General features: G+C 35.5%; 1 protein-coding gene across 15 annotated transcripts in view; it reads right to left on the bottom strand.

The window, feature by feature from the left end:
- PUM2 (pumilio RNA binding family member 2) overlaps positions 1–17,533 on the bottom strand; it is a 95,669-nt gene that overhangs the window by 15,689 nt on the left and 62,447 nt on the right. For 11 of the 15 annotated variants that reach the window (XM_025454568.3, XM_025454570.3, XM_049096198.1 and 8 more), the window contains one exon: positions 16,416–16,652. The exons of the other annotated variants lie outside the window; for them this stretch is intronic. In XM_025454568.3, coding sequence (XP_025310353.1) covers positions 16,416–16,652 — 237 coding nt within the window. The remainder of the gene's footprint in view (positions 1–16,415; positions 16,653–17,533) is intronic. 15 annotated transcript variants of the gene reach the window in all.

The following is a 17,533-nucleotide window of genomic DNA, read 5'->3' on the forward strand; positions in this document are numbered from 1 at the left end:
TATACCATCTCTATGTAAAGTAATGCTACATATATATATACAATCCAAACCACAAGGCAGAGATGATGCCTAGGACACACTGTCAGTGCGAAGTTGCAAAGTTATACAGAGGCATTTATAAAGGCAAAAAGAGTTATAGGGACAAAGAGCAGTAAGACAGTTATAATCCTGGAGAGTGAATTGAGTTAGAACATTCCTTTTACTTTTAGTCCCCACTGCCCTAGCCTTTCTTTGTTAAATTTCCCACCATCCAGATTACACATAATTCATATATGACTTTCCAGTCCTCTTTCCAATGTTAAGTGCCATAAAATTACATTCACCTATATACTAGATACCTGATACCTAAAACAATGTCTGACAGAACGTGAGTACACACTAATATTCATGACAATCTTGTGTAACATTAACTGCCCAAGGTCCAGTTCTGTACTCTTTCTTAAAAGTGTGTAATCTAAAAAGTGGAAAAAATTCAGTGTTTTAATACTGTCTTGATTTCCCCAATACTCTTAACCCTCTAGCATCTATTATTTCTATTTATACAGTTCCATGAATATATATAGTGCCATAAACTGTTCACTAGCCCATTAGAACCTTTAACAATTCTTTAATCTTTTCATAGGGTAGGGGTGCTCTGCTTATTATTCCTATGTGTTTTTACAAAGAACAATTATAATGTTCCATTCAAAGGCTACTTTGATGATGTCACTTTACAGTAAAGCATCCTGCTAAAGTATATCCTCTAAATTCTTCAGTCTAATTTTCAAGTCATTATTCTGAACCTACTTCACACACAAATTTCCTAGTAGAATCCTAGTTTAATTATTCACTTCTCCTTCTCTTGTTATCTTTGCACCATTACTTATGGTAACTTACCTCAAACATAAGGCCCAATCCTACACCTTGTTACCCTTAATGAACTGAAGATTTTTAACACCAAATTCAAAATACATATTTATCCCCAAGAATGACTATGCCAATTTTATTTGGTACTTCTAATATTCAACAGAAATGTCTCCCATGTCTATTCTTTGATTATATTCTATCAGCTCCCTAACACCAACTTAACTCCCTAACTTAAACTGCCTTCAGTTTTAAAAACCTCAGAATTTCAGTTCTGGAAGTCTAATTAGTATTTGCATTTACAAAATGGAAAAAAAATTCACTCAGGGCAGGATGCCTTTCTTTACAAATTAAGTATTTAAAACCCAATTCATAATATATTACACATTTTAAAATGTGGTTACTAAACAATGAAAGCAAGCCATCTAAAACCTATTCTGGAATTGAGGGACATTTTACAAAACTGGCCTATATTTTAAAATGTTAAAGTCATAAAAGACTGAGAAATAGTGCAAGATTAAAGAACCATGACAAACGAGTGTCATGTGTGAGGCTCCTAATCAATCTCCCTCCCAGTCCTCACTCTCTCCCTACCCCTTCTGGAAAAGTTTCAGTGAAGTTGGGTGATTTGATTGTGGTACTAAATCATTGTTAATATCCTGACTTTGATAATTGTGATAACATAAAAGAATGTCTTTATTTTCAGAAAACATATTGATAGATTTATGGACAATGTCTGCAGCTTCTTTTCCAAAGTATCAAGGAAAAAAAAACTAGATGTGAGAGGAAAGGAATATGCAGAGGAGAGAAGAGAGAAAAAGAATGATAAAGCTAATGAGGAAAAAATAACATTTGGAAAATGTGGGTAAAGGGAATGCTGGAATGCTTTTATATTAGTATTACAACTTCCCCAAAGTCTGAAATTATTCCAAAATTAAAAACATACAGGCTATCTATATTCATTTCATTGCTAGTGGTAGTCTACAAGCAGATGTGTTTCTGTACCAAGTGTGTGAAAAGGGAGAATAGTCCTTCAGTAATCATCACGGACACCTCCCCTTATCATTTACCACTCCTTAATCACTACTTAGATGTTACTGGACATGGAGATTTGTACGATAATTTCACAGATGAAGTCATTAGGGCCCAAATGTGATATGTAGCTAATAAGCCAGGACCCTTGGCTACAGCTTAAAACACAACAGTGTGCTGCCCCTTACATGCTATTTACAGAAGGAGTTTTCAAGTTTATTCGTTAACAACTGAGTGAAGGCAAACATCTTACAATTATCTTAGAAGAACATGATTTGATAAGTTTTCATTAATTTCCTTGAGAAGTCTGCCATTTTAGAATCCTTCCTACTGGGCAGCCCCGGTGGCACAGCGGTTTGGCGCTGCCTGCAGCCCAGGGTGTGGTTCTGGAGACCCTGGATCAAGTCCCACGTCAGGCTCCCTGCAGGGAGCCTGCTTCTCCCTCTGCCTGTGTCTCTGCCTCTGCCTCTCTCTCTCTATGAATAAATAAAATCTTTAAAAAAAAAAAAAAAGAATCCTTCCTACTATTAATCAAAAGCTAAAAATTATAAAATACAGAGAAAATCATGGGCGAAGAAAAAAGTGTAACAGAAACCACAAAATAAATAAATCTAACTAGTCTTTTCATTATCTTCTACCCCCTGAGGACTTGTAATAGCAGCTCAACTTAGCAGACCTGTGTATTCTTTTAAAAATATAGATTTCTGAGCCTCACTCAAAACATACTGAATTACAATCAGTGGATACTTTTTATTTAAAAAAAAAAATCTGAAGATTATATTCTGATAGAAGAGTCTGGAGGCTAATGAATTAAAATCCAAGATAATTCAAGGGTTCATTTTATAGCAGGCTGTCAACTACTAATTTCAAATAAAAATGGGTAATCCTAGTAATTTTGGGTCCTGAAAAGGGTACAACTATATATAAGCTACGAGACAGAGCCTGTTTCAGAAGATAAGGCTCTAAAAAGCTTAAGAAATGGTAAGGGGATAACCAAAGATAACCAATTAGTTGGAGCAGGTAAAGAATCGATGATAAGGGGTGGCTGAAAAATGTCGAAAATGGGGACAGTCTATTTTATTTTATGACATTAATTTTAGTTACTTCTATACCATAAACAGGTCAACGTAGTATTTTTAGTTCAGTATTTTTTCTCTGATCACTTTTTAAAATAAGTATATGGAACATCTAGAGTAGACAGTAACAAACATGGGTAATCTGACTTCTTGATTTATCTGCACACTGTTGGACTTTGGTAGGAAAAATGACTTCAAATTAGTGCTTCTCAATATGTACATGAATCACTTTGAGACATCAGTTACACTTTCCTAACTTCAAAAGCTATGATTTGTCAAAGGACAACATTGATCAGATCTTTGACCTGAGTTCTGGCATCTCATTTAAATAAAGTTTGTGTTCAACATCATCAGTTCCTTTTACCTACTTTAGAAAGTCCATTTAACGACTTAATATTGATAACTGATACTATGTGCTAGATCCTGATGGTCCATGAGGATCCATTCAAAAAGCAAGGACCAGGGCAGCCCCGGTGGCGCAGCGGTTTAGTGCCGTTTGCATCCTAGGGCGTGATCCTGGAGACCCAGGATCGAGTCCCACATTGGACTCCCTGCATGGAGCCTGCTTCTCCCTCTGCCTATGTCTCTGCCTCTCTCTGTGTGTCTCTCATGAATAAATAAATAAAATCTTAAAAAAAAAATTAAAAACACACACACACACAAAAAAAACACAAAAGGCAAGAACCATTTATTGAGCACTCTTTTTTGGACATTCAGAACATGAACTTTGCATAAAATGCTATACTGTGTTGAAACTGTGCCTCCCCTAAAGTTTGCCATTTTAAGTCATTCAGCTCGGGTAATCTGACGTAACGTCCCCACCAAACTAACACAGATTTTGGTACTCAGACTAAAGTGCTACCAGAAAAAAAGCCTAATAATGAAGTGAATTTGGATTTGGGAGGTGCTTAACAAAAAGGCTTAACTACCCTGAAGAAAGGTTTGGCAGAAATACAGATATTAAAAGCAATTCTGATAAGGGCTCAGATGTGAAGAACACTTACCAAAACTGCTACCGTCTTAGAGAATATATGTTTGTCATGAATGCTGGTAGAAATATGAATGCTAAAGATGCTTTAAGTGAAAGTTAAGAGAAAATGAGAAACAGGTTATTGAAAATGGGGAAACTAGACTGAAGTGTGTTATACTGGGCAGAAAAGAGAACTGATATGGATATTTTAGCTAAGATTTCCAAGCAATGTGTTAAAGGTATGGTCTGGTTTCTCCTAATTGCTTATGATAAAATAAGAGAAAAAGATAATTTCAAGAAGGAATTGCTAAGCAAAAGAAAATCAGCACTTGATGATCTGGAAAAATCTTGGTTTATCCAGATAGAATGCTAAGGACACAGAGCCAATGGGCATGGCTGGACAGTCCCTTGACATTATGGGAGATCAACAATATTTTTGAGAATTTCCTATGGATAGAAACACTGTCAGCCTGGCCTGAGAAGGTCAGAGATGGAACAAAATGAAAAATGACTCTGAGTTGGGACACCTGGGTGGCTCAGCGGTTGAGCATCTGTCTTTGGGTCAGGGCATGATCCCAGGGTTCTGGGATCGAGTCCCCCATTGGACTCCCACTGGGCAGGAAGCCTGCTTCTCCCTCTGCCTATGCCTCTCTTTCTGTCTCTCATGAATGAATAAATAAAATCTTTTCAAAAAATGACTTTGAGAGCAGAGCCACAGATGCAGAGCTAGAAAGGTGGGGCAGTAGCAGAGCATCTAAGTCACAAATGATTATTCTCAGGTCTTGTCAAAGTAGGATTTGTCCTGCTGACTTTCAGACTTGCTGGAGACTGGTAATCCCTTCATTCTTTCCAATCTCTCCCTTTGGCAACAGGAATGTCTTCCCTATGCCTGTCCCACTACTGTATTTTAGAAGCAGATAACTTGTTTTGTAGGCTTCATAGGTCCACAGAGAAGAATTTTGTCCAAGGTTGATCCACATTCAGTGTCTGACAGAGAAGATGAGATCTGGACTTTTCTGAGTTATTTATTTTTTAAGCATTTTATTTATTTCTTTGAAAGAGTGCAAGTGAGGAAGGGGCAGAGGGAGGAAGACAGACTCCCTACCGAGGAGGGAGCCCATCATGGGGCTTGATCCCAGGACCCTCAGATCATGAACTGAGCCAAAGGCAGGTGCTTAACCAACTGAGCCACCCATGTGCCCATTTTCTGAGTTATTTAGATGAGATTTTTAGACTTTGGGTTGATGGGAGGATGGGTTCTGACTCTTTTGGGTGAATATATTCTGCATGTGGGCCAAACATGAATTTAGGGGAACCAGAAGGCAGACTACACTGGGTTGAACTGAGTCTCTCAAAAAACTATGTTCAATTCTTAATTTCTGGCACCTGTGAATTTGATTTTATTTGGAAATAAGGTCTTGGCAAATGTAACCAAGTTAAAATGAAGTTATAATGGATTAAGTTGGGCTCCTATCCAATGATTGGTGTCCTCCTAAGAGGAGGAAAATTAGGACAGAGACACACAGGGAGAATGTCACATATTGAGGTAGGTGGAAATAAGACTGATGCATCTAACAAGCCAAGGAATGCCAAGGATTGCCAGCAACCACCAGAAGCAGAAGCTAGGAAGAGGCAAGGAAGGACTGCTGCTTCTTTGGTCTTCAAAAGGACATGGCCCTGACATCACCATGATTTGACTTCTACATTTCAGAAGTGTGAGACAATAAATTTGTTTTAAGCCACCTAGCTGTAGTAGTTCGCTAAAGCAGTCCTAGAAAACTAATACATATGCTATCTTCTTAAGAACCCTATGGGACAAGGAAATTATCTCCATTTTACTTGTGATACAACAGACTTGGAGAAGCTAAATACTTTAACTCAAGAATGAATAAATAATAATTAGATTGAGGTTTTTCTAAAACCCTTACATCTCCACAATTCACTTAAACCTTTTAGTTATACTGCACTTTACCTCATGAAGAACATTTAATGGCATATGATGTTCTTAAATCTGGGATACGCTTGAGGTTACATGGGGAATAAATTACATATAATATTTTTAAATCATTATTAACTATATGTTTGCCATATAAAAGACACAAACATTTTACTGGAAAAAGACCGAAGTTTCAGGGAGTTTAAAAGCCAATGTGATTTATTTTATTTATTTTTGAGAGAGAATAAGTCAGTGAGCAGGGGAGAGGGAGAGAATATCCAGCAGATACCCTGCTGAGAACAGAGTCTGACTCAGAGTTCGATCCCACAACCCTGAGATCATAAGCTGAGCCAAAACCAAGAGTAAGATGCTCAACTGAGCCACCCAGGTGCCCCCAAAGTCCAGGTGATTCTAGTTAAAAGCATAATCCTTTCAAATCATTTTTAATAGGTTAATATAAAAAGCATAAATGTCTGGTGTGCTATCTTAAAGTTGTACATCTTATGACAACATGTAAAGCAAACATTAGATGCAAACTGCAAACCAAAATAAAGATCTGTTGTTTCCATTTCAGTAGAAATTGTTTTGTAAAAGCACTTAAATAACCTTACCTTTTAGCCTGTAGTTAGGTGTAAACTTTCTAAAAATACAAAGAGGGAGACCATCACAACAAAACATATTTGAAAATCTTCCCTCATTCATCAAAAAGCATTTAAAAAGATTTTACTTTTTAATATATGAACCAATCTTCAGACTAGTATTACATCATTTCTATGATTAACTCACTTAGCCGATTTCCATTATTCCAACAAAAAAAGCTAGTTTTGTTTGGTTTCAAAAACTGCTTAAGGCTTAATCTTTAGTGAAAACTAACTGACTCTAACTGTTGAAAATAAGGACACTTTAAAAATTGCCTATGCCCCCAAAATCCTAGTGAAAACTAACGGCCTCTCTGTTGAAAATAAGGACACTTTAAAAACTGCCTATGCCCCCAAAATTCTAAGTAGTGGGGTGAACTTCAATGACTGCCCGATATGAACACATGGGCAAAAATATCTCCCTGACATCTCAACTACCCTTTCAGATCTGACCTCAATTCCTGGCTTGGGTAAATGCTTTTGGTGACAGTTAAGAAACCATCAGGATATAATACAAGATCTGCATTTCTTTTTTTTTTTTCTCATTTCTTTTAAAATATTCCTGCTGCGATTTCATGGCCAGCTGCCCTGAGTGGCTGGAGTAAATGAAAACTATAGGAGCTGGGATTTTTCTCTTTAAAACATGATTACTCAGTGGATTTATGCAATCTTAAGGTTTGCTTCTTGAATTATGAATATTAGGGAGAAAAATTTTGATCCTAGACAAACATTAGAGGCACACTGATTTTTCTCTCTTGTTGAGGTTGTTAAAGTGGTGGGAAGAGGGTTGAACCGAGAAGGTACTGTGAAAGATACGTTTAACCCAGAAAAACCTAAACCTAAACTCAATTTCAAAAACCAAAATGACAACCCAAAAAACCAAAAACAAAAAACCCCACACACAAAAAAAACAAAAACCCCACAAAACACATACACACAAAATTCCACAGTTGACTGTCATAAAACTTTTCAAAGTGCAGTATTCTGAAGAGTATGGTTCTAACAAACTGATCAGAAAACACACTGACTGGAACTGCCAAATAATGCTTTTAGAAATCCATGTATAATGTAAACTGATTTTTGAAACAAGAAAGTAGCTAGTGTACAATAGATTCATAAATAAAATCCTCATTATCAATTATCCAAACTTCTGCTGAGATCTAATCTTTAGAGCTGTGGAGAAAGGTTTCAGCTTTCTTGCTTCTAATCTAAAATAAACCCAAGAATAACTCTAATATAAATCCAGTCTGTGGTAAATCTGGTACCAAAAAAAATCATTAAGGAATTAAGATGATAATTCTAATGGACAGATTATGTTTATATAAAATGGAATTAAAGTGCAATAAGGAAAGAGCACTACAATCTTTACATTTTAACTGCTGACATATATGTCTACATTCAACACAACACTACAAACTCCATTATAGTGGGTAGGGATGGTGTCTTTTTCTGTAACATAGTATCTCTAGTCAAGCAGTCCTTATTGGCTGAATGAATTAATATGTAAAACTCTGACCAGATACAAAAATCCTAAAATGGAGGTGAAAACTACCCACAAAAGATAAACATAAAATAGTAATGGATTAGTCTCAGTATAAATTAAGCTTATTCCTATTCTGTTTAAAATGTCATATAAAGATGACCACATTTCATCAGTTTTAATTTAGAAATTAGTAATAAAATATTTATTAGGCTACTAGAGTAAAAATTATTTAACTTGGATTAAAGGTCAATTGTTAGCAAGCAAAAAGCCATAAAGGAGTCAATATATCGACATTCAAACTCACATTCCCCACCAACTCACAATAGGCTAAGTTGTATTTTACCACAGTTTTATTAAAAGTTGAAAAAACTCTAATCTTAGAGAATAAGACCCTTTATTTATTCAGATAGATATTACACAGAAAGAAAAGCATTCTCTGAGAATGCAATGTGATATCCTAGAATAAGCAAGATAGACGTGGGCTCAAGATTTTTGTTCTTTACTAACTTCATGACTATAAGCAAATTATTTAATTTCTTTGAGAATAAAATTTATAACTGTGCATGAACAGTTAACATGAACATTTAACATGAACAGAATGTGAAAGAGTAGTCAAAGTTCATTTTCCTCTATTTGGATATTTAATTGCTCCAGTCCAATTTACTAGAAAGACCATCCTTCACAAATATACCAGAGTGGTAAGGGGGCCACAAATCAGGTAACTAAATGAGTAGGTCTATTTCTGGATCCACTATTCTATTTCACTGGTTTACTTATTCTTGTGCCAATACCACAATTTTAATTACTGTAAGTTTTTAACGAATTTGGTATTAACTTGGTTCTTCAAGATTGTCTGGACTATTCTTGGCTTGGTCTTTCCATTTATAATATTAAAATCAGCTTGTCAATTTCTTTAAAAAACCGGAAAAATTCTTGAGACTGTGCTGAATCTATACATCAACCTGAAGAAAGGCAATGTCTTTATAACAGACTCTCTCAATCCCCAAATACAGTATGCCTATCCATTTAATTGACTTATTTAACTTCTGTCAGTGGTTTAGAGTTTACAGTGTAAAGATCTTGCCCTTCTTCCATTGGACCTATCCCTGGATACATTATAAGGAAACCTTCGCATATGAAAATACTCTCGGTATGTAAGTTATTTTTCAGTGTTATCCCATGAGACACACACTGTCTTCATTTTTAAAGATTACTTACCTAAAGCTACAGATCTCTCGTAAAGTACATCTGCATGTATTTTAAGAGGTATATTTTTGATCTTATGTTTACTTAATGTACATTGCTTAGTGTATAAATAATGTAATGATGTAAATTCTAGGTGAAATCTTGAGAAATTAAACGAATTTTTGAGGCACATGAAGATTTACTTGATCTCAGTAAAAAGAAAAGGGTAGAGAAATAATTGAGTGGGGAACTGAAATGGAAATGTGAAGATAGGGCCAAAAAATAAAAACAGTAAGATCACAGAGAATAATGATATACAATCAGCAAAATTAAAGAATAAGCTCCTATTTGCACACTTCATATCAAGGAGGGAAAAGCATTTAAAAACACATTACCAAAAAATAATTCAAAAAATAAAAACATATACAAAACGGCAATAGACTTTCTTTCATTTCCTCTCATCTATAAACTTTTATCACTTCCAAACTTTAAAATATACACTGGCAAGCAGAGTTCAGATAAATGGAAGGAAAGATGGTAGGAGAAAAGAAAAAAGGCATTAGGGAGATGATGGAGGACAAGGTCAAAGATTCCCAAGAACACTCAAGGAATCCAGTAACTATGAGTAAAAAAAGAAATGTGAACTGGATAAGGTCGTGTGTAAAATATGAATTATTTTCTTCTGAGGTGTCTCTCTCCCTGTGGGCACTACTGGATATTTAAGTGGGATAAAATTCTTTTTTGTTATGAGAAGTTTAGCATATGGATACTGAACGTCAATAGAATCCCTACAATCACTGTGATAAGCAAAAACTGTTGCCACACATTTCCAAATTGCTCACTTCCTCACACTTGTTGAGTGCTCCCAGTGATTCATTCTGAAGCTGAACCACTGACTTAGATCATCAAGTATTTGCTAGTTCTAAATCTGAGACTACCTTAACTGAACTGGTGAAAATATCCAGTCATTAGAACCATAAAGTCACAGATAATAAAACATAAGGACAAAAAAATGAATCACTGTAACTCCAAACTAGAACTAAGATCAATAAATTTGTATACAGAAATGAAATAAAGATTGTATCTTATAATCATATGCATCTCCATATGAGTAATAATAGAATTTTGGATTTTTCTTCACAGCGTATTTCATATCAATCAATAAATGACTTTTAGACACACCAAGGCTGTGAAGTGGTGCTTTAATATACATCACCACAAGAACCTGTAAATAATACTCTGTTGAGAGCTGGGTATGCTGTCCTATAGCCAATTTCTAGGTTGCCTGCTTTATGATTAACACTATTTTTATTTCATGGAGTAGTTAATATATTTGGGCTTTCTCAAGAATAACTGAAATGAGAGAAAGGGCTCTAGTAAGTTTAGTAATCTTAAATACAACTTTAAAAATATATAACTTGGGCAGCCCCAGTGGCCCAGTGGTTTGGCGCCACCTTTGGCCCAGGGTGTGATTCTGGAGACCTGGGATGGAGTCCCACGTTGGGCTCCCCGCATGGAGCCTGCTTCTTCCCTCTGCCTGTGTCTCTGCCTCTCTGTGTGTGTGTGTCTCTCACAAATAAATAAAACTTTTAAAAAAATAAATAAAAAATAAAAATATATGACCTATGCCACTGTGAGGTACACAGTTTTGGAGGCTGATTAGAATACTGTTGTTTATACACTTTATAAAACTGTTCAATTTATTATAGAATAGCATAATAGAAAAATCATGCATAGTAGCAAGAGTCAAATGGTGCATCATTTACTGGTTTGGGCAATTCTCCTGGGCTCATAAGAACTATGCTTTTCTATCTTTGATGGCCATATTGCTCAGCCAGTCTACATTAACAATTAGGATGAAATGAAATAATGCATATGAAGGTGCATTAGAAAACTATTCAAATGCTATTCAATTATAGGGAGTACCTTCAATGAAAGCTTCAAAATAATTTATTCTGTTTTTCTGCTGTAAGGACCATATGACATTCAGAAAAACTGCACACTGCCTTACAACCGATTTGGTCATATCTGTTTTAATTTTTATTTATTTATTTTTAAATTTTATTTATTCATGAGAGACGGGGTTGGGGGGGCAGGCAAAGACACAGGCAGAGGGAGAAGCAGGGTCCATGCAGGGAGCCTGACGTGGGACTCAATCCGGAGTCTCCAGGATCACACCCTGGGCTGAAGGCAGGCACTAAACCACTGAGCCACCTGGGCCACCCTGTTTTAATTTTTAAACATTTCATTCTAAAAGAAGATGACACAATCTGCCAAAGTTCAGCAATTGTAACAGATGTTAACTTCTACTTAATAGGAAAAATGATACTAACAGTTTTATTCTGCCTATTTTTAACATAAAATTTTCTGTGATTAGAAAATAGGTTATAAAATTTTCTAATCCATAAGAAGCAAATTACTGAATATAAGATATTAGTGAATTGTCAGAACTGATAGCCACCTTTTAATAAGCTAATTTCACTAAGCTCAAAGCCTGAATTACACTTTTTAGGTACCTTTTTTCTTAAGAAAAATATAAGCCAGTTCAAAAATGAAGAAGTACAGTGCTCACTTTGGCAGCACATATACAAAAATGAAGAGGTACAAGGAATAAGCCATTAGTTCGTCAAGTTCTAAGTTAAATAAAAATACAGAATGTTGCTTTATGACTGGGAAATGCCTTATCAATCTAATTACTATGTGAGCATAAAGATTAAATAAGAAATCACTAGCATATTTTAAAATTTTATTTAAAAAGGAAAAAGAGGGTAGCCCGGGTGGCTCAGCGGTTTAGTGCCGCCTTCAGCCCAGGGTGTGATCAGAGAAACTCAGGATCGAATCCCACATCAGGCTCCCTGCAAGGAGCCTGCTTCTCCCTCTGCCTGTGTCTCTGCCTCTCTCTCTCTGCCTCTCATGAATAAATAAATAAAATCTTAAAAAAAGGGGGGGAAAATTAGATCCTGAATTCTATCAGAGAATGATTACAGAAACAGTTGCAGGTAGATAATTTCCTCCATCCCTAATAGATCAAGATAATATGAGAAAATTAATTCACTTAAAGCTGAACACTTCACCTGAAACCCAGACTATAACCCTGCTTTTTGTATTTCAAGATAAGCCATTAATTTTTTAAAAGATTTTTATTTATTTATTCATGAGAGACACACACACACAAGGGGGGGGGGGGGCGGCAGGCAGAGACACAGGCAGAGGGAGAAGCAGGCTCCATGCAGAGAGCCTGACACGGGATTCGATTCCAGGTCTCCAGGATCACGCCCTGGGCTGAAGACGGCGCTAAACTGCTGAGCCACTGGGGCTGCCCAAAAACCATTAATTTAAAATTCCTTCTCTTTCCTTCTTCGTTCCCATTTGTTTCTCTGATTCTCAGTATTTAAATGCTGCTTTAAAAAAAAGTTGTAGTCAAATGGGAGCCAATCTGAAGGGTTCCAAATGGCAAAAGGTAATTTTAAAAATTTTATTTATTTACTTGAAAGAGAGCAAGCCAGAGACCATGAGCCAGGAAGGGGCAGAGAAACCCAGGAGGGGCAGATTTCCCACTTATCAGGGAGCCCAGACATGGTGCCCCGACCCTGGGATCATGACCTGAGCTGAAAGCCAGGTACCTTAGATGGTGAAATTTAAGGGATCAAAAAGAAGGTATAAAATTGAAGTTTCTCAGACTGCAATGAGCTAAAACCTATCAAGTACCCTAAAAGCTATCAATTTACAGGTAACAATGATAAAAACAAAACAAAACATGAATTACATACAGAAATTGCCAGGGCATCAACTCATTCTCAAAGTTAGAAAATAAAGTTAAAGAAATCAAGCATTATTCCGACTCCTATATGAACTATATTATATTCCAGGGTAACCTCACAATGATGAGTTCTTTTTTATAGAAAACTTCCAGCTAATAACTGCTGAAGATATGACAGAATTAGAGTATCAGCACTTTGCAACATCTGAAAAAAATGCTCAATTCTAGGCTGCTACACCATTAGGTGGATCAGGCTGACAAGCTCACAATGGAGACAACCAGAGGTGTGTTTTCTGATATGGTGCAACAGGGAGAATACCGAACTTATTTTGTCAAAAACAACAAAAACAAACAATAAGACCACACTTCTAGATTTAATTCCGTTTTATAAGAAATATGAGGAATAGAGAAGCACATTCAATACTACCGTGGGGGAGCAATTGGCAAAGTTAGGAATGTGGGAGATTCAATAGGACAAAGTTTCTTCAATAAATAAATGGAAAGAAAAAAGAGAATGGGGAAGTGGCTCCAGATTAAAGGGCATATCAAACAAATGCAATATATGGGGCCTTATTGGGACCCATAAAAAGACATTTAAGGTAATTAGGGAAAACAAAATAGTGAGAAATTATTAATTTTAAAAGATGATGATACTGTGGTTTTGTTTTTTAAAAAGGAATCTTTTATCTGTTAAGAAATTTTGTACTAGGAAATGGAAAAAACTTTGTTTTTGACTCCCAATATATTAAAAAAGTAACAGGGTTGTAAATCAGAAATATTTTAGTTTATAAAAAATGAACCAATACCTATCAATTGAAATATTTGTTCTTTAACGAAAAAGTAACTAGTATTCATGAGTTGAAAATACTTATTTTGGGACGACTGGGTGGCTCAGCGGTTAAGCGTCTGCCTTCAGCCTACGGTGTGATCCTGGAGTCGCGGGATCAAGTCCCACATTGGTCTCCCTGCATGGAGCCTGCTTCTCCCTCTGCCTGTGTGTCTCTGCCTCTCTCTCTCTGCCTCTCATGAATAAATAAAATCTTTAAAAAAAGAAGAAAAGAAAATACTTATGTTAACCAAATGACAACTATTTTTAAAACTAAAACATCTTTTTTGGAAAGACAGAAGCACAAAATGTTGCTATTAGGCCCTTTCTGTGAATCAAATAACTAACAAAGGGAGAGCTGGTTTAAAAAAGAAAAAAAAGTGTGTCATTCAATACTTTAAGAATGTAGGTATCAGGAGGGCCTATCAATAATTATAATGGTTACCCGTCTGAAATTCTCACAAGACAATAACCTGGAATTAATTAATTCCAACCAATTCTAATGAAACTGAGAACTAATTCCTATCTCACGATACTATATTCTCAATATGTGAGCTGAGTGAGATCATTTCTAAAAATGGATATGCAAATTCATTTCCATAAGTATTTTCTAAATTAGCTGCCTTGATAACCTGATTCATGAAGAAATCCACTTAAAGGATAGGCAATTTAAACTGTTTTCTTAGAGCAGAGAGCATGGAAGTCTTGTATTGTGATTCAATCAGGTGAAAGCAAATAGATTACTTCCATGAACACCATGTAAAGAGTATATGTATGAAATCTATTAAATTATTCCAAACTGGCAGGTCTACCCGGTCCTTGTTAACAACACTGCCTGTCATACAACTAAAACTAAAAGAAACTGGGAGGTCACTAAAGGAAATCATCTACAGATAATTCCAATCAGAGATATATTAAAAAGATCACATTTCCAGCTGAAGCTAAACTAAGTAGTTTAACTCTGGGTACAAAAGTATCAGGCTATAAAGTATTAATGGCCCAAGCGATGATTAATTAGTTCTCATAACTGACAAGAATTTCTTCTGTAAGCATCTTCACAGCTGGGTTCTTTGAGTCTGAAGAAAAATATCTTGATTGCTGCTTAATTATAGAGACATCTAAAAATTCATCTATATTCTAATTTCTAAGCAAGCTATGTAGAATAATTAATGCCATTTTTACAGGCTCTAAAGCACTCAGAAGTAGTAACGGTTGACAGGAATCTGATCTGGAACTTACCTATGTGAGGACAGGACATGACAAATATAATTTTGAACAAAACACAAAACTATTATGAGAGACCTATTCTTAGGCTTATTATATACCAAATTTTTGTGTCATTTCAAAGTTTCAAAGGCATGTCTTACACATGGGGGTTGGTGGGAGGGAGGGGGTCTGAGTAGAAATAGAGATCAGGAACTGAGCAGTTCCTATGACCAAGAAAAGATGATAAACGAAGGAAGGTATGAGGCTAAAAACTGGTAAGTTTACACAAATAATGCAGTACAGATACTAGGATCCCACCCAAATAAATTAATTAGTTGTATATATTTAATATCCACAAAAGACCAAGGACCCAGAATTCTGAGCACAGGACAAGCGTCTAAAACTCCAGGCCACTTCACACTGACATATATCTAAACAATGATCACTGCAAAAGAGCTCTTTGTTACATGGACACTTACGTATTAATGAGCTTTAGGAAAAAAGAGCTACACCCTTATGATGGGGGTGTGTGTGTCAAATATAATCACTGACTTATATTTGCTAACAACAGCAACATTACTTTTTAAATCACAAGCTGATTTAAATTTTTCCAAGCACATGAAAATCAAAAAGAGAATCTGTTTTAATGGAGTTAACTAAAATTACAAAAATTCAAAATCTAATTTTAATGAAATACTTTCCTTGAAGAGACTGGGATTCATATACAGCCTCTGATACCCAAAAATCTCTTCAAAATATTCTGTTTAACTACATCAACAAATACTTCCTGGAGAGGGAAAAAGGTAACCACCAATTCAATAATCTTGGGGTAGGTAGCAATTTTAACATACAGATATAAACAAAAGGTCTAAATGCTCCAAATTCAAGGGTATAAGAAGCCTAAAACATTTTTTTCTTAAACTAATGACATATTCAAAAGTAAGAGTATATGGACCAAACCCCTAAGACTCTAACTCACAAACATACTAAATTCATATACCCTGATACAACCTTTAGTAAAATGGCCAGGATTCAAAGGCCAAAGCAAAAACCATTGTACTAAACTATTTGAAGTTCAGTAAATATGTGACTAATGCTTTCCTTTAGGTGTGCAAAAACTTTCGACAGTGAAATTTCTTTTACTATCATGTTTAAACAGTTGACTTTTCAGATGATCTAAAACACACACAAATCAAAAGCACAGACAAGAAAAAACACACCACTGTATTTCATAAAAGGAACATAAGATACAATAGGGGTCTTTACCTTACTGTACATTAGACCCTCACTTTGAATTTTCACGAAAGTAGAACTTTTTCGAAAGGCTAAATATCTAAAAGCAAAAGCAATTTGGCATGTTTTATCCAACATTAAATATTTTACATATATTATAAACACACACACAAACACACTTACATGTATACATACAAATAAAAAGGGTTTTGGTTTTTTTTTTTTACCTAAATGCAAACTGGATGAGGATCCATGTGATGAAAGTGATGGCGGTGGCGTAAGTGAATGTCCTGGAGTTTGGCTTGGCAGAGGCATGCCTATTGGACTTGGAGAGGAGGAAAATCCCAGACTATTGTAAAATGGTTGCCCTATGGGTGCTAGGCTGCTACTAGATCTTTTGTACAAGTCAGAGCTAGTAGATAGAGACTCTCTCCTTGTGGCACTACTACTTGCAGAACTGCCAACTGAAGAAGAAATAAAAAAAACCCTAATTACATACAGTGTTAACTGAATAAAACCTATCCCCAACTCTTGCTGGGAAATAACAGAAGTGATCACAATAATTATTTTTAGAAACATTATGAAGAAGATAATTACTGTGATAACTATATAAACTAACTTATTAATCATAAAAGGGTATAAATGCACCCCAATAAAGTAACCAAATACTTAACAGAGCACTCATATGTTTATTATTTCACACATATTTACCATCGACACATATGATTACTGTGCTTTAATACCCTGGTATGATTTATAAACCCTGGAATTGTAAGGTGTCTGCTTTAGGAGACGCTAGAGATTAAATTCCATTAAGGTTAAATTTTTGTAGTGTCCTAATCTCTGGAATCAGGTTCTTAGACTTCAACTCAATGTCCAGAAAGGATTACACTAACAGATTATTAATACATTTCCCTCACCATTCATATTTAATTTAGCGTCTAGCTTATGTTCAAACCATGGTCTTTTAAGTCCATATTGGCCCGAATATGTCAGTTGTGAAATAACAGATAACAACTAACTTCTCTGTACTTTTCACACTACACATTCTCCCTATCCTTCAACAACTAAGTTACAAAACAGATATGAAAAACTAGACTCCTTTTAGAAAAGTAATAGCTCTCATTACTATTATCACATCAAAGACATACTTTCGCTTACCCCTCGGGATCTTCCATTCCTAAGATTCTACTACTGGTTTTATGAGGCCCTTATTCAAGTGAAGACTGGTAAGCCTTTTTTTTCTCAGATAATATACGATTCTTTCATTTTACATTTCTAACTGAACTACATACTAAATTCTTTCTACTTAATCCCAAGTTCAACCTTCTAACCCTTTTTCCTT

The sequence above is a fragment of the Canis lupus genome, chromosome 17 (genome assembly GCF_003254725.2).
Source record: "Canis lupus dingo isolate Sandy chromosome 17, ASM325472v2, whole genome shotgun sequence".
In the NCBI taxonomy this organism is placed as follows: domain Eukaryota; kingdom Metazoa; phylum Chordata; class Mammalia; order Carnivora; family Canidae; genus Canis; species Canis lupus.